Source organism: Myotis brandtii, unplaced genomic scaffold, assembly GCF_000412655.1.
Source record: "Myotis brandtii unplaced genomic scaffold, ASM41265v1 scaffold38, whole genome shotgun sequence".
Lineage (NCBI taxonomy): Eukaryota > Metazoa > Chordata > Mammalia > Chiroptera > Vespertilionidae > Myotis > Myotis brandtii.
Window position 1 is genome coordinate 2,198,329 of NW_005364596.1, and position 23,406 is coordinate 2,221,734.

At 38.0% G+C, this 23,406-nt stretch overlaps 1 protein-coding gene across 1 annotated transcript in view; it reads left to right on the plus strand.

Moving 5' to 3' along the window:
• Window positions 1-23,406, plus strand: part of COL25A1 (collagen, type XXV, alpha 1) — a 497,755-nt gene that overhangs the window by 269,100 nt on the left and 205,249 nt on the right. Inside the window, exons 3-4 of the mRNA XM_014544731.1 lie at window positions 4,070-4,114; window positions 6,110-6,117. Of these exons, the coding sequence (XP_014400217.1) occupies window positions 4,070-4,114; window positions 6,110-6,117 (53 nt within the window). The remainder of the gene's footprint in view (window positions 1-4,069; window positions 4,115-6,109; window positions 6,118-23,406) is intronic.

A 23,406-nucleotide genomic window follows, 5' to 3' on the forward strand; every position in this document is an offset into this window, starting at 1 on the left:
TTCCCCCAATTGCACCCTCCCCCCTGCCAGCCTGGTTGCCCCAAACTGTCCCCCACCACTGGCCTGGTTGCCCCACACAGCCTGCCGTATAGTTGTTTGGTCGGCCCTCACTGACACCCCTGCCAGCCTGGTCGCCCCATGCAGTCTGCTTGTTCAGTCATTTGGTCATTCCTCATTAACCCCCCTGCTGGCCTGGTTTTAGGCAGTCATCTTGTGAGGGCAAGAGGGTCAATTTGCATATTACCTCTTTATTACATAGGATAGTCTCTAAGACTTGTCATAAAAATCAGGGGCTCCTTGGCATCTGGTTATAGGTTAGATAGCAGTCAGTCTAAGTATTTCCCATTGTAATTTTCCCTCTGGTAGTTCTTATCATTTTATCTTTATCCTTCAATATTCTTAAGTTTCTCCTTCCATGTGCTTAAATTGTGATTTATTTTGACTTGCCACTTAGAGTATAAATTCAATCTTAGGACTCCTATATTCAATTCTGAAAAATTCTCATCTGTTATCTCTTTTATAAAAAGGCTTCTCTATCATTTTTTTTCTGGATTCTTTTATTGACATAAGTAAAATTTCCTTTCTTAACATAGATAGATACATAGATAGCATCTTAGTTCATTTGGGCTGCTATAAAAAAATACTGGGTGGCTTACAAACAACAGAAATTTATTTTTTTTCTGTCCTGGAGGCTGGGAAGTCTAAGATTAAGGAGCCATCATGGTTGCCTTTTGCTGAGTGCCCTTTTCCTGGTTCATAACTGGCACCTTCTCACTGTGTAGTGGGAGGGACTAGGACTCTCATTTGGGTCTCTTATAAGGCACTAATCCTATTATGAGAGCTCCAGCCTCATGACTTAAAGTACTTCCTGAAAGTCCCACCTCCTAATACCATCATCTTTGGGGGATTGAATTTTTAAAAATATATATTTTGATTGATTTCAGAGAGATGGAGAGAGATAGAAACATCAATGATAAGAGAGACTCATTGACCCCCTACTGGAAGCCCATAACCCTGCATGTGCCCTGACCAGGAATCAAACCATACCTCCTGGTTCATGGATCAACGCTCAATCACTTAGCCACACCAGCCACACTGGGGGAGGAGGGGTAGAATTTTAACATGTGAATTTTGGGGGTGCACAAAATTTTGTATCTTTCACATGAGTTCTTTCTTCAACCATATCCAAAACTTAATTGTTTTATCTTTTTAAAAATTTTTGATGACTGTCTTTTTTCATTTTCAAGATTTCTAAAGGGTTCTTTTTCAAATCTCCTTGTTCTCCACCCCCCTTGTTTACATTTAAAATTCTGCCCTTTAATGGATGTTACTTCTTCATTTAACTCTTAAAACTTAACATACCAACCTTTGTCTGATGTTTTCTTAAAATAATTAAGGAATTCATGATCTTATTATTGAGTGCTGTCTTTCTTAGCATTAGATTTCTTCATACATTTTTAGAATTTGGGTTTCTATATTCATTATGAATAGAAAAAGTATTTTATTATTATTATTTTGTGTGTTTGTGTGTGTGTGTGTGTGTGTGTGTGTGTGTGTATGTAGTTTTCTCTGTGTGTCTGCCTTTCTTTTCCCTGTGTTTACCTTTTCTTAACCTAAAAATGTTATGTTTGTCTTTACTTGACCTCCCACCCTTCTAGATCAGACTTATCTTAAAATGTCATATTAAGACTCCTGTCCCATATTTATATTGGGCATATCATAGAATTAGACATCAAATCAGCAGATGCTGCCCAACCTGAGTGGCTCAGTGGTTGCATGTCGATCTATGAACCAGGAGGTCACGGTTCGATTCCATGTCAGGAGATTGTGAGCTCGATCCCCAGCATGGGGCATGCAGGAGGCAGCCAATCAAGGATTCTCTCTATATCTCTCTCCCTCTCCCTTCCTCTCTGAAATCAATAAAAATATTTTTTTCAAAAAATCAGCTTTCCTGATTGAGAGATTATGCTTGTATTCCCCCTCCTTTAAGCCAGACTCCTAGGTTTTTTCAGCATATCTTCAGCATTTCCATGCCTCTGGCTTTAAGAAATGAACCTGGCTCTGGTTGGAGAACTTAGAGTCATGGCCACCATTCCTACTTGTAGAACTGGAACCCAGCAGGCTCATGGTTTTATCTCTACTCTACACTTTGCATTTCTGGTCCATTTCTTGCCTGTAGGCATGTCCATTTGTTTTTGGATACAATTACTTCTAAAATGTTTTTTCTTTCTATAATTGACTGTGTATGTGGCGTAGAAGAAACAAATCAAAGTATAAACTCATTGTGCCATCTTCACAACATGTTACTGATGACTTTTTCATGTATATATTTTAATCTTTTCAACTTTTTTTGCCTCGTCAGGGAAGATATACATCTTATTCATCACCTACAATCCCTACTATGCAGATTACAGACATCATAAGTATATTGTAGCTTCTAAAAATTTCTTAGTTTAGTTGATTTTGTAATAGAAAAAAATCTAAATTTTAATCGTAGGATATTTTACATATCAGAATATGTCAATACAGGCGTAGGCAAAAGTAGGTTTACAGTTGTGAGTATGTGAAACACAGTTAAAGCTATCGTAGGAATCATAATCTGCATGTCTTTTTTCATATGAACAACTGTAACCCTACTTTTGCCCACCCCTGTATATCTCTGTATATGTGCGTTTGAATGTGTGTATAAATGTATATTTTCCATACCTACTAGGGTCCCACTGGGTTTATTTACCTGTTTACATGATACTCATGCTCTCAATCTGGCCCCAAGTGCCCCAAATATGATTAAACCATCTTTTTATTTCAGAATATAGAAAGAAATCTGAAATTTCTAATGAAAATTTTGGGGTCTGCTATAAAGCTGTTTCTCCTAATATTTTCAATTGATTTTATTGCTTGGTTGTTTTTAACCTCTTACAAAACACAGATGGCTGGCCTTATTCTGTGGTACAGGCTTGAGAGGAAACTAACTGGCCCACCAATGTTTTTATTTCTCATGATAGTGTTTCCATGTGGAAGTCGGTAGCTCAGGATCACAGTCAGAGTCAGCTGGATGCTGAGGCCTGTGCTGCTTGTGTCTTGAACTTTGTGGAATTTGGAAGTCATCAGTCCAACTTAGCAGCTCATTCTTTAAAACCAGGAAGTTCTGTATTTTCCTTGGCCTCTTTCTTCCAGCAAATATTACAAGACCTCAATTCTCATTGTGGGCTAATTATTCTCTTCTATTTGCTGGAACCATAATTTAGTGGGCGCTATTCCTACACAAGGAAATGAGGGGAGAAATTATATAATTGAGAATAATGGTTTAAAAGCCATAAATGTCTAGAATCTTGTGCTAAGTCTGATACATACTAGCTTGGTGGTCTTCATCGGCGACTCACTGAAAAAGAAAAGTTTTTTCTCCACTTTTAAAATGGTGACATCATAAAGACTAAGTATTTATTGAATGACAAGAGGAGCTAGCCCTTAGTTAACTAAGACCCATAGTTACTAACTAAACACATTCCAATGCAAAGGGTTGTGATTTTAACTCAGCTGGTTCTCAATCAGAGAAATTCCAATATATGAAAATTCACATGTAATAAAATAGGAATATGTGTAAGGTTATTTTTATTACTAATATATACATTTAACTAACTGCCAACTAAACATTTTTAAGAGAATCATAATGGAACTTACTGAAGAGAAACCAGTTATTTATTTATACTTAGCACTTTTAATTATTTATATTGACACCTTCAGAAAATGAATTTTTCTAAGAAATATGAAACTCAATAAAACCAATTTGCTTAGAAAATTTTTCCTTTATTGATGACATCTGGGCAGGATGGACAAAAATTCCATGTCTTTAGTGTTCCTAAGCAATACTTGGTGGTGAAAGAGATAGTGCAACATTTATAGGTGAATGAAGCTGAAGAGCTATGCTAAAATACCAAAGACAGTGCTGTCCTCTACAAATATCTGGTCTATTTCTTGGCATTCTTAAAATATATAAAATATATAGAAATTATTTACTAGCCATTTCTGAACCAAAACTTAAAAATGTATGTATTTTTTTGTATTTCAGGCCCTCCAGGGAAACGAGGTAAGAGGGGCCGAAGAGGAGAATCTGGTAAGTTGCTTTTTCAGCTGCTTAGGTTCCACTTAGGTTCCTGAATCTGTTCCTCCTAATTAATTATTGTAGCATTTGTGTGTGTGTGTGTGCGCGCGCGCGTATGTGTGCATGTGTGTGTATGTGTGTTTAAATCTCTACTAGACCTAGAATATATTTTTTATTTTCTTATTTCCATCAAAGGAAAAGTTTGCCAAATATTATTACTAACCACTGGCACTCAATTTTGTCTTCTTTATTGCATCTAGTCCATCCTTTCAGTGTACAGTGAGGGTTTCTTAGCTGCACACAGTGTGGCTGAACACAGTGTGGCAACATCACCCATGCGTCCATTTTCATAGGTGGTCAGTCCACACATACAGGTTCTCTGTGAAAACATCTGCCTTGGGACACTAGGGCATATGTCTAGGAATGCTTTATTATTATTTTGTCCAAATGGTACAATTTTGTCATGCTTTTACTCTCATTCATTTCAAAATTTGGGAATTTTTATTCCTCTTGTATAACCATAGAATTTTAGTGATGACAGGAGTCTTAACAATCAATCCAGCATTTTCATTCTGTGTTTGAGGAAATGGCGGTCCACAGTAGTCAGGTGATTTGGCCAAGTCCATGCAGTTTTTATGAGCAGAACTTGAAACACAACCAATTGTCCTAAAGCCACTTCAGTGAGTTTTTGCTTTCAGGCCAAATCCCTGTATGCAAAGTGAAACAAAAGAGTGAAATAAAAACTATTTTTTTGAAACCAAGATATCCAAGTGAGTTCACTTACTGTTTTACTTGTATATAAAGTCTAAGACTCCAAAAATGTAAATGACCATGTGAGGCCATTGGTTCTTACTTGCAAGATAAGAGGAAGGTGAGTTAAGGTTTGATTCTGGTGTGTGATAAGAAATGTTATTCTCAATAAGTAATTCTCAGTATTAAAAACAATCAATTACTAAGGGTTCAAACAGTAGAAATACTAACCTATCAAAAAGAACAGAGTGCAGATTAATTTTATTTTGTCTCATTTCTTCTTCCTTTTGGAAAAAAAGATGTCAAAGTAGAAAGGGTTTATGAAAATTCAAGAATTTGGGTAGTGTAGCTGCTTAATTACTTTAAGAGTATTCTCAAAAGTTGTCTTTAAACCTCACTGACTCTAAATGATTGGAAATTTGAATAGGTATTCCCTATGAAAAGTGCAGTTTCATAATAGAGGGTGCTTTATACATTTGCTTTGAGAAAAAAATGGTAAAACATTGGTGGAGTCAAATAATCACAGAATTGATCTTTGTGTCAAGAGAAATAGGATTGAGGGGAGGAAAGTGAAAACTTTATGCTTAGGCAGAGTTCTATAGAAAATGTAAAAGTTAATTCCCAACTTTCTGACTATTTAGAACTGGTGTTTTAATTGAACCTATGGTGTGTGAACTGTTGAAATTTTCTTAGAATTTGCTGGTGTTTTGATGAGAAAACATAGTTTTAAAGAAACATATAAACATCAAGGCTTATTCTTTTATGTATTGACAATACTATTGAATGAAAAACATTCTTAGAACAAATAATGAGTACATTTCTAATTTAGCCATTTTACCAAACTCAAGAAAGTTTACATTTCAATTCTCTATAATTGGCCTATTACAAATGACCAAAGATCCTTGTGATTCATATTTTATCTAAATTTTTAGGTATATAAATTAGACAGTCTTTGCTTAAGATATATAAATGTATCAGTAATTCATAAATAGGCCTCAGGGAATCTGAAAATTCCTTGAAATTTTATGATAAGTTTTGTATGCACATAGATATAAATGTAGTTTGCTGATATGGTGTCAAAGGGTTATGTTCTAAAAAAATATTAAGAATCACTGACTTCTTTGTCCCTTGTATTGTGCTGATGATTATGATGATGTTTTAATCTTTTTATTTAATCTTAATATTTTGCATATTCACTAATTTATCTCTTCCTTTTTTTCTTTCTTATCCCCCCCCCCCACCACCACCACCATATAGGTCTTCCTGTAAGTATCTTTGCTGCATTTTGGCTCTTCTACATTAATCAGGATCATGTATGTTAAAACCTGGTTAAAACCTCAAAATATGGTCTATATTTTAATTAGGAAAATGTTACTGACCGGTTAAGAGTACTTAACTTTGGGAAGTTATTTTTGAAGTACACTGTTTTGTGATCGTGTGATATGTTGGAGTGCAATATGTGTCAACTAGAAAAACTTTTAATCTTCATGCCATCATAAACCAATGACTCTCTTGGGACTGTTGAAATAACTTATGAAGTTCCTGATATTAAATGCTTTTCCTGGAATTTAGAGGAGTTTTTCTGCAAGCAAATCTCCAAGCTCTTTCACACTTCTTTTTTCATCTGTTTAAACTTGTGTCTGAAGTATTTGCATTTGCCAGTCCACCAAATGTAGATGGCAACATGATCACGGAAATGATACCCCCCCGTGGGCTTGGCCCAGTGCTCCCCCTTAGGCATCACTCCTTTTGAAGTCCGCTGGACTTTTGCCTGCACAGAAAGCATGATATGGAGCCCTTGGAGAGTTGCACTTTCTTTTTTCTTTCCTTGAGTAGGTCATAGCGCCAGCATTCCAGTCTGCTTTGCACCCACAGGAACAGATTATCTTGTCAGCTTTGAGCTAGATGTGTTTTTGAGTAATATCCTGGATATCTGCTGTCTGACCTCAGTGTTTGTACTGTGCGCTGGTCGTTTACGGTAGCGATGATCATTGGCCTCCAGCTATTTTCTCATCCCCGAACAGCCACTTTACTCCAGGGTTCACGGACTCCACATTGGCAACCTATCTAACAGGCCAGCATGGTCCGGGAGAAGGGCTTAGCTTATACTCATTTACTTTATTCAGAGGAAGCATTGGCTTCCAAATATCTTTTGCAGTCTTCCTGCCACATTCAAGGATGGAACATAAATCATGTTGGAAATGACTGTGCTTCTGTAACTGACTTTCGGTTCTTGCTTAATGCTAGGCAGATGGCATACCCCAGGCCCAGGAGCTTGATTCTTTGGCTTCTTATTTAAGCCTCTGTCTTTAAAACTAGAAACAAACCACTACTACCCAGAGGAAACTGTGGAGATTACAGCCAGAATAGAGTGTTCAAGGCTTCTTTTTGTGGATGTAAGTATTAGGCAGGCCAAGAGGTAGTTAAATCTTTCTGCCTTATGATGATTTTCAGGATTCTATTTATTTCCTCTTTGGCCCTTCACAATTTTAGCAGACATATAGTTCTTGCTTTCTTGGGGCTATCTACTAGTCCAGGTTCTTTATCTACAGATTTCAATTTTTCTTCCTTTTGTTATATAAAAAAGACACCCCACAATAAATAATACATTTTAACCCTCTAGATGGCAAGCCATAAGTTTAATGATTTCATTTTGTCTCACAACCACCCTCGGATGTTGCCATTCCCATTGTTTAGTGAGGAAATTGAGGGTCAAAACTGCACAGTCACAGAGGGTTTGCAAAACTGCAATTCAACTAGACATGTCTAATTTGAAATGCTTTCTGCATTTCACGTTATCCTGAATCCTTATGAATTGTAAGTGTCTTATAACAGGAATTGTTGGTACATCGGTTTGGCAGGCCATGGGTCAAATGATAATCCTTGATATAAATAATCTATAATAATAAAAGCATAATATGCTAATTAAACCAGACAGCTGAACGTCCTTCCAGATATCCTTTCGGACAAAGCCACGGCAACTGCGAGGGTTGAGCTGGGTGATAGGGGTGGTGCCTTCCCCTGATTGACCTGGTTGCCTTCTGCAGAGGGAGGCTAGACTACAGCATAGGCCCGCTCCTTGTGGGCATTCCCGGAGGGCTCCCGGACTGTGAGAGGGCACAGGCTGGTCTGAGGAACCCTCCCACCCCTGAGTGCACGAATTTTCATGCACCGGGCCTCTAGTTATACAAATGAAAGCATAACCAAAAAATGTAAAAAGATAAACTATAGACAAGCATTAATACTGCCCCATCTCAACTTCATTTTAAAGAAGTTATATTGTGTTTAGCAAATTGAAGCAAATCCAAGAAATAAGGTATAATCGAGTTTTCATACTGACTAAAAGATAATTCAGTTTGCTCACATTTTACAAAATGAAAAACCATTGTAGATTAAATGGAAAGCCCAAAGGTAGTCTCAGAAGTCAAACAGTTGCTTCTGATGAGCTCTCCTTGGCACGGAACCTGTGTCAAGTAAATTTCTCCCACTTCCTTCTAGCCATGAGCTTTGGTGGTCTTGTTACTTGTACTGAAATATAACTTGATTGTCCTGATGTGCATTTTCTTGTCATTCACTTTCAATAGTGCTCAATAGTGCAAAAGACAGCATTATGGCACTCTAATGTTTGTTAATAAACAAACGAATGGTAGATTGGTTGGCCTGAGTAAAAATGGCAGATTTCTTTTCTCTCTGAGAGTCATTATTTTTCATTGCCCTTCTGAAGTAATACTCTCAAGTAAGATTACACAACAGTAACAACAACAAAACCCCACCTTAATTATAACATTTAATTTAGGAGTTGTACATTTACATCTTCATTGATATAGTTTGGAAAACTTGGCTATATCACACAAAAGCATTTCTTTTGTCAGTTTTTTTTTAACCTTGCATATTGGTATCATTTATAATTTAAAAGTTAAAATACAACTTCAATTGGATCCCACAAATCTATTGGCTCTTTATGAGCTGTTCAGTATATTATTTAGCCTTACCCATTTTGACAAAAAGATATGATGTTATTGTTGGTAGCATAAACCCTCTGAGGTGAATACGATGCTGTAAAAGGTTGCAAAGGAACAATTTTATTATTATGTAACTAGAGGCCCAATGCACGAAATTCATGCAAGGGTAGGCCTCTGCAACCCGAGTTACCTCGACTGGCCCTCGCAGCCCTGGCTGCCTCGGCTGGCCCTCACAGCCCCGTCTTCATCCGGAAGGTCATCTGGACGGTATTTCCCCTGTTTGGCCATTTGGTTGATTTGCATATTACACTTTTATTATTATAGATTTATGTTACTATCAGGTACTTTTTCCTATTTTCTTTCTCATAAAGGTAACATGTATTAAAACATTGTTCTAAAGCAGTGATGGCGAACCTTTTGAGCTCAGCGTGTCAGCATTTTGAAAAACCCTAACTTAACTCTGGTGCCGTGTCACATATAGAAATTTTTTGATATTTACAATCATAGTAAAACAAAGACTTATATTTTTGATATTTATTTTATATATTTAAATGCCATTTAACAAAGAAAAATCAACCAAAAAATGAGTTCCCGTGTCACCTCTGACACGCGTGTCATAGGTTTGCCATCACTATTCTAAAGGAACTTATGCAAGTGCTTTGAGCACCTAGCTCGGATATCACAAATGTATTTGCTGAAATGATTTGCCCAACCATTGTGTTGCCTGATTCCAAAGGGCATGAAATGGTACCCCTCTATTTTGGATAAAATAGACTCATGTTTCAATAAGAAGCAAAGAACATGATTAAATTTACAAAATGACTCCAGGGTTTTCAAATGTAGCAAAATTTTCACTAGTTTTGACCTTTTTTAGAGTCAATAGGGTAGGAAGATTTTCTGTCCTTCTGTCCAAAAAGGAGGAGCCATTCTAATAATCACAGGTAACAGAATCAAACAAGTCCTGTATCTGTAGCCAGAAGAGTCAGGAGACCTGTTTTTAGTGGCTTTTTTATTTGTATCAGTTTATCAAGCCCTATAATTGTGCTTGACTGACAGAGATATGATGTTATTGTTGGTAGCATAAACCCTCTGAGGTGAATACAACACTGTTGTGTAGCCTGTTCCGCTCCATCCAGCTTCAACAATTGCCAACTGGATTGGAAGCCCAGAATCTTATTGACAGATGAATGAAGTGTACTTAGCCAAGTTAAACTTACAATGCTGTTTCTGCCAATGTGGTAGATGAATTAGGAAAAGAAATCCCTGTGGAACTTTTACAAGAGAAATGCTGCTATCTTTACTTCATATTGAAAAAACAACATGACTTTTAAGTCAATGGTAAATATTTTCCAGGTATACTAATAACTACAATTTATGGAAATTACATACCACATGTCACTTTACGCACCAGTTTTCATACCAGCTCTGTGAACTTGAGATTGTACCCAATTAGCACAGGAGGAAACTGAGGGTTCAGTAAATTAATCAGTTTGCCCATGGGCTCACATTTAACAGCCGGAAGAACCAGAATCTGAACCCAGGCCTATCTCTCTTCAAAGCTCATTTCCACCTAGATTTCAACAAGATTTTTTTAGGCACGTAAGGTTTAAGTGTTATCGCTTTCTTTGCAGGTATCTTTTTTGTACCTTATCCTACCATCTGTGGTTCATTTTAAGCTTTTCTTAGTTGTCTTACATCTTGTATGTGCTCTTTCATACTGCCAGTTACTCGAGACAAATGTTATCAATCATCTGATTCTCATGTAATGGAAGTAAATGGTGTGGAGATATGAGCTTTGGCTCTTCAGTCAAGAAAACAGAATATAGCCCAACTGGTGTAGCTCAGGGATTGAACATTTACCTATGAACCAGGAGGTTACAGTTCAATTCCCGGTCAGGGCACATGTCCGGGTTTCAGTCTTAATAACCAAAAGGGGGGCATGCAGGAGGCAGCCAATCAATGATTCTCTCTCCTCTTGATCTTTTTTTCTCTCTCCCTCTCCTTTTCTCTCTGAAATAAATAAACATATATTTTTCAAAAAAGAAGAAATTATCATACACACAAAAAAGAACACAGAATTTAAAATTATCGTGGAGTTTTTCAGCCAATTTTCCTTTAGTTGCTTCAATTATGAAAATATTTTAATTTCTATTTGGGCTCAAATTATGTACTTTTGAATGTGTAGTAACTGTTACTTTTTCTTAATAATGGGGTATTATTGTTGATAGAGTAAGCAAACCATTTATCTTGTAGTAAGCAATTTTGCTGCAAAATACCAGGATGGCTCGATAAAGTCAGATGTAGTCGCCATAACAAACCAAAGAAACTAATGAAACAAACCTGGAGAATTAACCTGCGTTTAAAGGCTGTTTGGGGACAAAGTTATAGCAGGATGACCTTAGGCTGTCACAGATGAGTAGTTCATTTTGGGACCCTGCACACCAGTTTGTCTCCTCGAGTGAAAGGTAGAAAAAGAGGATATAGCTATACTTCTAACATAGCATAGATTCTCCAGTGCCTTTTCATGTCTTCTGTTTTGAGTGGTTCAAGCTACCACATTTGAAGAGGGAGCTGTATTCAGTGGCAATTTGCTTCAGTATTTCCTCTGATGTTGTTTATGTAGATTTTGTGCCAGATTATGCAGAACTTTTGCATTTCTGATGGGGCAAAGATAATGGGTAAAGAACTACAAAATGAAATAAATAAGAATGTTAAATTTAAAAAAAGAAGAGGAGAAAATAGATACAAAAATATTGACAATATCTTTCTTTGCAAAATTATTTTTTGTGTGTGGCCTATTTCTGGATGCCATCTGTTTTAGAATAATGTTTGCTGTTATAACAGACACCTCCTGACATGTTAGTGGCTTACCACAATAGAAATTTATTTCTTACTAGTATACATGGCGAGGGGCAATACTTCTTGCAGGGACCCAGACTCATGGAGTGTCTGCTGTCTTTCATATGTGTGTTCTAAGGTTACCCAGGGCATAGACATACAGCCATCAGATAACATAAATAAGGAAAGAGAATGGAGGATCAGAGGAAGTTAAACATTTTGTGGTTTATATCACTCTGACCACATTTCTTTGGCAAGAGTCAAGTGACATTTTCACACCTGAAAGCATGGGAAGGAGAGAAATGTAGCTGTGAGCTGAGAAGAAAAGTAAACACATTTGGTCACCAGCCAGTGTCTGCTGCCCTGTCTGGAACTAATTCCTGAAGAAATAGACAGAACCAGAAATCCCCAGACGGATGTCATAGGTATGTCACTTGGGTAATAATGTGACCTGTGTCTTATTGTAACATTTCAGAGAAGAAACACTTCATCAAAACTATTATCACTAGAAACCTTGAACAAAAAAAGGGAGGAGATTTCTTTTTAAAAGAGCAGCATAGAAGTTGGGGGTGGTTTGTAAGAAGAATAGGGTATTAATGCCAGGCCATGACCCTTAGGCACCCCCTGTTACTTTACAACCTCAATGATAATGAAGGCTTCCTATCTTTAAGCACTTACAGAATCTTTAAAGCACCCACAGACACTGCTATGGCTTTCTCTTCCTTCTTACTTTTTTTTCATGTCACTGGATGACTTCATTACTTTGCATTGGGTCCAGGGTGACTTTCTCAACTAGAAATAATTCTGGTTATTTATCTTGCCTCATATGCCCAATGGTTTCAGGTGAAAGCTTAATTTTTAGTAATAAATTGCTTTGTGAAAGAAATTACTAAAATTTATGGAGTTACTCTTATGAGGTTTGAAGAGTGAGCAACTGCCATTCTCATAGTGGGTAACATGATTAAACAAAAAAGGGAGAGCTTAAGGATGAATCCTCTCTGTCCCAAGGAACTTGGTAGATGAAATAAGAGAACTTAAAAGAGTGTTTCTTTGTAGATTAAAAAATAAAAAAACAATAGAGAGCACAAGGCAGTCCGAATTATTCAAAAGGAACCTCTCAGATTTAAAATCTTTGTCGTTGGTTGCTGATTGGCCACCTACATACTTTCTAATATCCAGTCTGTAAACCAGTGGGGTGTCATATCACTTCTTCCTGTTTGACTTTGTCATGTTGCTGAGTTCCTGGGGCTGTCTGCCTATGCAGATCTGTAAATATCTTATGGGACAAATTAGGGAAGTAATTATATGATTTCTGTAGATTTGTGAGGCAAGAAGTTTGGATATATTTTTTAAATGTTAATATTTTGATCCAGGTCAAGTGAGTGATTTAAGGGTATGTCCTGGTGTCCTCATGAATGGCTAAGCATTTACTAATCTTCCGTAGCTCCTGATTGTAGAGAAGGACTCAGTTCCTTGATCTTCCAAACCAGCTACTTAAATGCTATGATTTCCTCTTACACAAGAGTTGCCCCTGTTTAATTTCTGATCATGTGATCATCATGAAGTTGGCCTACATTTAGCCCAAGTTAACTAAATGACCTGTTTAGTCTGAATTGGACCCTGGACTATAATATAGAAAGAATTTCCTCCTTTAGTTATTAAATGAACTTTAGTTCTTGCTTTGGTGGAATTAAAGAGACATCAAGCTGTGGAATCTAAAGTGTCTCAAGTTACCTAAATGTTCTTATCATTTTTTTGTTGTTGTTGATGTTGTGGGGTTTTTTTAAGTCGCTATGAATGATTGTTTTGGCTTGTAAAAAGTTGGCTTTACTTATTAATTTTTCACCTTATCTCAGTGATGCCATTCTGGCATCCACAGTGACAGTCTGGAAGTTGGGGTCAGCCCCAGCTACTGTGGACACTAACCACAGAGTCTGAGCCTGAGCCTCCCAGGGCCCCACTGATGATTACAGGCTGCAGGCAGGGCTGCGGGGCTCCCACCATGAGACCCAGCACCCTCCAGACCACTGCCCACGAGCCTGGGAACTGCTGCCCTGCCTGCCAGAGGCACAGCACTCCCATGGGTGGTGCTGAGCAGACCAAGTGCAGGGGAGGTGTCAGGTCTCGGCTCAGGACTGACAGGCCAGGCTTGATCTCGTGATATGCGGTGGACTGGGTGGGCAGCCCAGCCAGGCCCATCCTGGTTCTGCAGCTGACTTGTGGGTGGTCTTAAGCAAGATGCTTCTTGCCCCTGGGTCGGTCTGTTTTCTGGTTAGCATTGACAGTGCACCTTTATGCACCTTTTATTTTCACAAGTCCTCGTGCTTTCCTAAGATTTGTTTAGGGTTGAATGAAATACAACTCTTTTCTTACTTGCTAATATTTTCAGTCTCAAAAAAAATGTATGTCCCTAGCCTTTATTTCTACAGAATATTTTATTATAATGTATTTCTATAAGGTCAAGGAAGTGAATAAAGGATGGACTCATTGGATATAGTAGCAGAAAAGACTCCTTATTAATAATTAATTCATATAGTTATTTAAAATACTGTGCCTGTTCATTCACTTATTTATTCATCAAACTCATAATAAGTGCCTACTATGTGCCATAACCTCTGCTATATATGATGGAGATAAAATAGCAAATAAGACATAGTCACTGTCTTCAAGGACCTTAGAGTCCAGTGAGAATAAAACAAAAACAAAGCAATATTATGTGAGAAGTATGTACGCTCAGGATATGCCGAGGAGCAACGGGAGAACAGTAGAGGAGTAAATAATGCATGTTTGGATGGGGAGGGGATCAGGGATGCGTCTGGACCTGAGGTAAGTGAAGGCATTGTCAAAGTGAAGAATCTAAGTAGCGCAGTGTTTTCAAGGAGGTTGGCATTTTCAAAGCCTTTGAGACACAGGAAAGAATGTCATTTTGGGAAACTGCTTATTAAATAAGGTTGAAATGTAAAGTTTAAGGAGGACATTGGGATGTAAATAGAAAGAGTAGAGATCAGAGGAGGATGAGGCTGCAAAGGAAATTATATGCCTCATTAACTAATTATCCTGAAAGTGTGCAGAGTCTGAAGGATTTCAGAAGGGGGTGGCATGGTCAGACAAACATTTGAGGAAGAGAACTCTTGCTAAAGAACAAGAAGAGGACAAAGGAAGAGAGATTAGGGTATTGTTGCAGTTATTTAGAAATAAAATGGCCTAGAGAAATGTAGAAAATAGGATATATTCAGGTGCTATTAATGAGGTAGAAATGACATAAATGTGTGACTAGATATAGGGGTAAAGGAGGGGGAAATTGGGGTAACTTTTAGGTCTTGCTCAGGGGAGTTATAGAGTGGGCCACTGGGATAGGGAATAATGAAGGAGAGCAGGTTTGTGTAGGGGATGATGCTGAGGCCTGATGTAGTTATTGAGTTTTAGATGCATATGGGACACCCATATGGAAGCATCTAGCAGCCAGTTGACTATGTTGGTATTTCCTTTGGGGGAGAGGTGTGAGCTGGAATGAGAGCTTTAGGAATAGTCACAGTATAGCTGGTGGTTGCAATGATTAAAGCAGATCAGGCTACTCAGCTCATGAAAATGAGAACCCTCCCTCCCCCAGGAGTTTATCCTTTGAGAAACAGATGGAAGAATTGGAGCTCTTCAAGAAGACTGAGATGGAGTGTGTGGAGAGGTGGGTGGAGAATTAAGACATACTACTGTCATGGGAGACACAAAGGAAAAGTCTCAAATGAAAAGAGTACTAAAACAGTGTCAGGTACAGTAAAATGGCCCATGGGATAAATACTGAAAAGTGTCCACTGTGTTCACTAATAAAAAAGGCCTTGGTGCTATTGTCCAGAGCAGCCCATGGGCATTAATTGACTTGCTTTGTTCCCTGGCTGTGGTCTACACCTATCAACTGCTTTATCTAAGGTAGATAAAATGGATATGACACACACCAACCACAGCTTGGAAAACCCATGTATCCTCAGGACAACACATGTTATTAAAATGTCTCTTTTGATTATTCTCAGTGTCAAGTAGGACATAGAGCATTTGCATGAAGGATACCTATACGCACAAAAGGAGATTTCCTGTTTAGTGTCTCCCTCCCTCTCTTCTTTCATTCCTTAAATTATTTTTAAAATATAGTCTTTCTCAGACAGTTTTTTATCTGGTTGAAAAGAAAAGTCTTCACCTATGTTTGCTATCTATACTAATAATAGAGGAATATGCAAATTGTCTGGGACGCCATCACAGTAACAGTAATGACCAAACAGCAGGCTGCATGGGGCAACCAGGCCGGCGGGGGGGCAGTGAGGGACGACCAAACGACTGGGCCCTGGGCCCCGGCAGGGCAGTGGTGGAAGGGAGCTCTGGGCCTCAGCCGGGACGCGGCAGAACTCTGGGTCTCCCGCGATCTGGGATGTGGCCGGCCTTCAATTAGGGTTGAATGGGATCCGGCCTAAACCAGCAGTTGGACATCCCCCAAGGGGTCCCGGATTAGAGAAGGTGCAGGCTGGGCTGAGGGGACCCCCCTCCCATGCACAAATTTCGTGCACCAGGCCTCTAGTTTATTAATAATACAAGTCACTTGATATTTAAATGCCAATGAATGTCAGATAGTCACAGCACTAGTTCAGAAAGAGGAAGTTTTATTAAGCATATGAATGGCTAGGAAAATTAGAACTTGAGCTGAGACTTGAAAGATGGGAAAAAAATGGATCAGTGAAGAGGAAGAGGGTGGCAGTAGGGGGGCAATGAGCCAATGGAGAGTAGAGGTTATTATGGGAGGGTTGTTCTGGATTCCACGTGGAGAGCCTTGAATGCCAGACTTGGCACTTTTAATTTTCAATTCTAAGAGAAAACAGCTATGGGCAACTGATAAGCAATAAATGTGAACCTATTTAGAATGATTGGTTTGAGAGTAATTCTCAGGACACCTGAAGAAAGTCTGGGCTGGGTTAAAGGCATGCATCGGATGGGCTTCATCGGACAAAGTTACCAAGGAGGAGTTCTAGGATTTATAGAATGGATATAAGGGATGAGCCAGAGGAGCAGTGAAACAGTATAGGACAATGTAGGGTCAGCTATTAGAAAAAAAGGGGGAGCCTTTTGTGGGGGACAAAGATTTCAGCATTGAGTATTTTAAGTTATTGGTAAGATATCTAAGTAGAGATATTTATTGACTTTGAAAGATATCAAATTCTTCTCATTGTGACCTAAAATGACCACTTGGCTATATTTTCTCTACGCTATATTACTGGCATGGTTGGAGTGTAGATGTTCTTGCAAAATGGCAAACAAGTGAAGACTGAGAAGAAGGCTCTGGATTATCCAATAAAAATGACCTTAGTGTTTGTATCAGGCTTCTTCAGAAAAACAAAATACAATATCTATCTATCTATATAGAGAGATTTATTTTAGGGAATTGGCTCGTGTAATTTTGGAGGCTGGTCAGTCAATCTATAGGGCAGTCCAGCAGACTGGAAACTGAGGCAGGGTTTTTATGTTATGGTTTGAAGACAAATTACTTCTTCCCTGGGAAACCTCAATTTTTGCTTTTAAGGACTTCAACTGATTGGATACAGCCCATTCACTTTATTGAGTATAATCTGCTTTACTTAAAGTCAACTGAATATCTTTGCTCTTAAGGACTTCAACTGATTGGGCAAATCGCATTCACTTTATCTACACTAATAAAAGAGAAACATGGTAAACTGAATATAAATGTCAATAACATTTATAAAATATCTTCACAACAACATCTAGACTAATGTTTGACTAAACAACCTAGCAACATAGATTAGTTTCAATGGTACAAAACCATCATGGTGATGTTTTCAAATAAGAACCTCTTTGAGCTGCACTTTTCAGATCCCTGTCGAACATGCTCAGGTATACTCTCATGCTTGTCTTTTATTGCTGTCTTCTCCCCTTTCTGAAAACACTCCCTCCTTCAACTCGTTTCTTGAATCAGCTTTCATATTCCATGTGCTTAGCCACATAACTTTGGCTGTGATGTGTAAATACACCTTTTCCACTTGAATTAATAGCATCCTTGCTATTAATTACACAGTGCATTTAATTGGAAGTTAGAGATCAAAGCCATTTTATCTAGATCATTTGATGCTATGACCTGTGAAGTAGGTAGAGCTGATAGTATTGCTCTATTTCACTTACCAGCTGTAAATGGGGCTCAGAGAAGTAGAGTCACATGCTTGGGGCATGTGGCTCATAAGTGCATATGGGCAGCACTAAGCTCTAGAATGCTTCTATTTGATCTTTCTGTAGCAAATAAACACAGACCTGCAAATTTTTGAGAGAAAGAAGCAGCAAGAGTCTCTCTCCTACTTGCCACAATTGAGTTGAATCACACTTGAGGAAAAATTTGGACCTATGTAGAAGAAAGCATTTAGCCCAGCCAGCATGGCTCAGTGGTTGAGCGTCAACCTATGAACCAGGAGATCATGGTGGTTTGATTCATTAGGGCACATGCCTGGGTTGTGGGCTTGATTCCCAGTGTGGGACCTGCAGGAGGCAGCCAATCAGTGATTCTCTCTCATCATAGATGTTTCTATCTCCCTCTCTCCCTTTTCCTTCCTCTATGAAATCAATAAAAATATGTTAAGAAAAGAAAGAAAGCATTTAGTGATAGCATGTCTACTCCCAGAACCCGCATCTAGATTCAGGAAAAGGACAAAAGTGGAGCAGCAGGAGCTGGGCAGGGACTAAGGTGAGCATGAGTCTGGAGCTCCAAGAGCTGCAGACCAGAGAGGCAAGGGGCTTGCTCTTCCTAATGGCAGCCCCATCGTACTCTCCCTTCCTCCTAGTTTTTGACCTGTCACATCCTACAGTGTTCTGTGAAGGAGAGTCGAGATAGGAAAACTAGGGCATCTATACAAAGTGGCTGAATCACCACTTCCTTCTATTAATAAACAAATGAAACCCACATTTGTGTAGCTAACCCACAGAAAAAGAAGGAGAATGTTTGGCAGGCACAGTAGAAACCCAATCTGGAAACTGCAAATTTAAAAACAATTACTTTAAATTTCATATCACAAACTTCCTTTCCGAGGCTTCCGTTAGCTACATCGATGTTAGGATATTCTTCTGGGAGTATAAATATAAGCACTCCCGGGCTGTGTGCTGCCCAGAGCCACAGGGTTTATAGGACACATGAAAGCATACTTTAGTCCTGTACTGCAGACACGGTCTTTTGTTCTGATATATAATTTCATCCAACAGTAATAGACACACATACTTTGTCTCTTGATTTGCAGTTTTGGGAACAATTTCAACTTGTTCCCTTCCAGAGCACATTATTAACAACCCATTGGCATACAGTTTCAGGCTTTTTCACAGGTGAGAGTGAAAATTGAAAGAGTGGATTAGAGAGTTCTCGGCAGGCACCCTGGGTAATTTATTGCCCTTCTGTTATAATGGCTGAATGTATATAACTTTCACCATATGTAGCCTTCCATTTAGGCTTCTAATCAATGGGTAAAGAATAAGAACTGGTTTTTAAAATCCATCCCTTGGAGTGGAACTAATCAGCTTGTGGTTTCCTTTCAGGTACTCTGACCATTATCCAATAGGCCCTGTATATCCTCAGACAGGAAATGACCTAACGCTCCACTTCCAGTTGTGGGGTTTATTCATGCTCATGCCCCTCCCCTTGCCCATCCAGCCCTCTACTTTGCATATTAAAGTTAAGCCTCTAATCATTGATTCTTCATGTCCATCTGGAAAGTTGATCTGACATTGCAATTACATACAAACTTATGTTGTACATTACATGGCAGGAGTTGAAAAGAAACTGTTTTTGAATTCTTGTATTGTTTACCAGTTTGAAAGATGAGGATTTGTTCCTTTGCCTGACTAAATCCCCTGGGTTTTATTTGTTAAGAAGTTATTTTCCCATAGACATTAGCTGCCCTGTTTAGAGCGGGGGCGGAGGGGAAATCCCTACTTTATCTTCAGTTTGGTGATGTTAGTAGAGTTTGGGAAGAGAAGCTTTGCAGAGCATAAACAAACTGATGGCAATCTCAGATCATTGGAACGTTTTGAACAAAATGAAAAGAAAAATTGCTTGACCTTGTATCAAATATCCTAATTTGTAAGAAACGCACTACAGAAATTGCATAGTCCCTATAATATGAAGTTTCCTATGTGCGTATAAGTAATCAAAACCACCAGGCAAATGACTTTGGATTGGGAAACCTCCTCCTATTCATCATTGTGAGGAGGGGAAGCTTTTATTTTGTCATTAGAAGTATCATTAAAGAGTAGGCAGTTTCTTTTATTCCCATTCATGTTTAGAACTTCCCAGTAACTCTAATAACTCAAGCACCTCAATCATTCTCCAGGTGTGTGTTCTGTTAAAAATAAATCAAGTAGAAAGCTTTCACTTCTGTAAATTATTACTGAAAATTGACCTGTCTTCTCTCGCTGTGGTAGTAGCAACTCAGTCGATTAACCTAAAGGACAGAGATGAACACAATGGGACCTACTTTAGTGCTTTCTGTGATTTATAATACCCTTATCATATTGTCAGTGTTAGACTCCATGGACAATGCAAGCATTCCTTTTGGGAAGAGTTTTGATAACAAAGGGGATGCTCTGAATTAGAATATTTTTTGTTTGGGGCCTGGAAGTCAGCCTCACTTCAGGTGTGAAATGTTTCCTTTCTACATCCTGCTTTGGCTCCCTGACTGTAGCTACAGCGGGTGACTTACTATTAAAATCAATATGATAAGTCTCTTACAGACACACATCTCTTGTTACATATTTGTGCTCACCTTGTCTTGAAATACATTAGGATACCAAGAATGGTATCTCAGTAATATCCTTAAACTATAGATCTTCAAAATTCTTACTTTTAAACTATAACCAAAATTGGGTAAATATTATTTGGCCTTATCCATTAAAGGCATGATATGAAGCCCAGTAATATAAATGTATGTAATTATATAAAACAAGCACCTTTTCTAATACCCCAATATATATGTTATGTGATATTAAGTTTTACTATTTGGCATTTAAAGGCTTTTAATTTCTTTCGTACAAGATATTGACCAAGTTATTGACTTCTCAGTCAGGTTGTCTTGTAGCTCAAATTTTCCTGCTAAGTAGAAAACAAAGGTATTTTTTAGAAGAAAGATCATTTCCTGAGATTTTTATCTTCAAATCATGAAAAGCTTAGAGTATGTGAAATTCTAAAAGTATAGAATTTTAGTTGGTGGGAACATCAGAGATTGAGTCCAAGTTTTCTCTTCATTTTTTAAATTAATGAACCCAAAGTGGAGCCCAAACAGGAACTTGAAGGAAGACACTGTCACACTGACATAGAACTATTCTGCAGTGATGAAAATGGACACATGAATCATGGTATATTGTATGTTTTATGTAGATTAATTTATTTCTAAGGGAATATTTTTAAATGCTTCATATTTGAAAATGTTCAATTCATCGAAGTCATCATGTCACATCTGTTACAAAGATTCATCTCTTGCTGAACCATAGCCAACAAATTTTCCAGAAATGACATTTTTTACAGTTTATTGTGTTCTCGTCATCATGGCATAAACCACATCAAGTGTATTACTTGAGTGATGCTCCAGAGATGAATTAGCCCTGTGCATTCTGTTTCTGCACATGGAGTTTGTTTCTTAAGAGAAATAAGAACTTTTAGGTAAAGATGCCTTTCAGGTTTCAATCAGCCATGAAGCCTTATGTTTCTGTTTTTTAAATACTTCTGTGATTAAGAAATAGAATAACACCATGAATGAAGTCTATTTCCTATTTTTAAGTAATATTATCCTTTAATTACTTGAGTTAAACTGCAGAAATTAACCTTTAATTGTTTTTGTTTTACCTCAATTTAAATGTAAATAGAGTAAAGAAAAAGTTTTTGGATCAAGTTACTATTGGATTGAATTAAAATGTGTTGACTAGTTTAGCATTGTTTATAAACTTTTATTTTATTGCTCTTTTGGATTAAAATATTATTTGTACAAGTCAAAGAATAAAACTTTATTATGAAATGATATAAAATTGAATGTTATGTATGTTTATTGAAAAGGATACTGCCATTAAAAATTATAAATGCTAGAAGAAAACTGATTCTACAGCATTGTTAAATGAGTTTAATATTTCTCATTGTTTACTTACCGTGGGTTCTTTATGAAAGGGAAATGTTGAAAAGAAGAACCTAGAATCCTGGGAAATTTCTACAGCAGGAAAAAGCAGGTTAAACTCTATTCTCTAGGATCACAAAGCAAAGAGGTTTCAAATTTATTGTTTCCTTCAAAAATTTGAAAATCTGAATCAGGTTTGGTTGAGTTGACCTCTCCCTTCTGAATGGGACTACCTTTTGCAGCTCCTGCCTACAATCTCAACATGACTGGACAAATAGGGAGACAGTTTCCATTGTACTACAGATTGTTCATGTGGGAATATACACAGAGCTACAGGTACGAGGAACTACACTACCCCTGCCCTCTGACATCAGTGCAAAATCCTCCCTCTGCTTAATGGCAGAACCAGGTCCCTTGACTTCCTTTGTGAATAAGGACAGTACTACAGAAGTCCTGTGCCCTAGTTCATGCTTCATACAATTATCCATTCTGTGTGCGTGTGTGTGTGTGTGCATGTGCCTGTGTGTGAGCTGAACTGAAACTTCTCCCTGAACTTTCCTTTCAATGAGAAAAAAAATAAATGACTGAAGTTTGTACTTTGTCAAAAGCTTTGAAAAGATTGTTTTAGCAGACTTTATTCCTGGAGGTTTGTATTGCTTTTCCACCCCTTTAGGAAGGACCTGGTGGGCTAACCTAATTCATTTCATGCACCCCAATTATTAATACAATGGTGTGTACCTTGGCCTACTTCCTTTCATTTATGCAATTTCAGGGATGGTCAGTCAGCCATGCTACAGGCAGCACATAGAACCATTCATGCATGGGAGCATGTGCTTTATTCTCTCCCCAGTAGGCTCCAGGCATGCTGTGGCTACAGCCCCTGGAACACTGTTTTTTATCCCTCGGCAATTATTTCGAATCATTCAGAAAGAACCTGCTGAGCCTCATCAATAGAGGTAATTTAGCTAGTGTCTCTAAAATGCTAAGTTATATTTCCTGTCTCAAGTGAGAACACTTATAGTACAGAAGAAATGAAGTGTACTCAATACCCTTTTGAAGAATTACATTACAGTATCTAAACTAGTCCCAGCATTATTAACTGTATTACATTATCTGTTAAAATAAAGGTGGCTTATTTGACATTTATTTGTATTTTAATACAATCAATTTTATTGCAGTGAGAAGAGAGAACTATAACTAGTGTTCATAATGTGAGCCTTTGTCAAAGGGCTCTCCCAGTTGCTGGGGAAGAAAAAGCCTGATAAAGTATGGGAATCTGAGAATGCATTAACTTCTCAGTGTTGTTTGTGACTGCAAATTACACTGTTGAAGGGTCCTTATTGTTCCTTCTTCCTCTAGCACCAACACAGTGCCTGAAACTTGGTAGGTTGATTGAATAAAAATTCATATAAGGATGAATTTTTTAAAATATATATTTTATTAATTTTTTTTTACAGAGAGGAAGGGAGCAGGATAGAGCAGTGGTCAGCAAACCGTGGCTCACGAGCCACATGCAGCTTTTTGGCCCCTTGAGTGTGGCTCTTCCACAAAATACCACGTGCAGGCGTGCACGTACAGTGCGATTGAAACTTCGTGGCCCATGCGCAGAAGTCGGTTTTCGGAA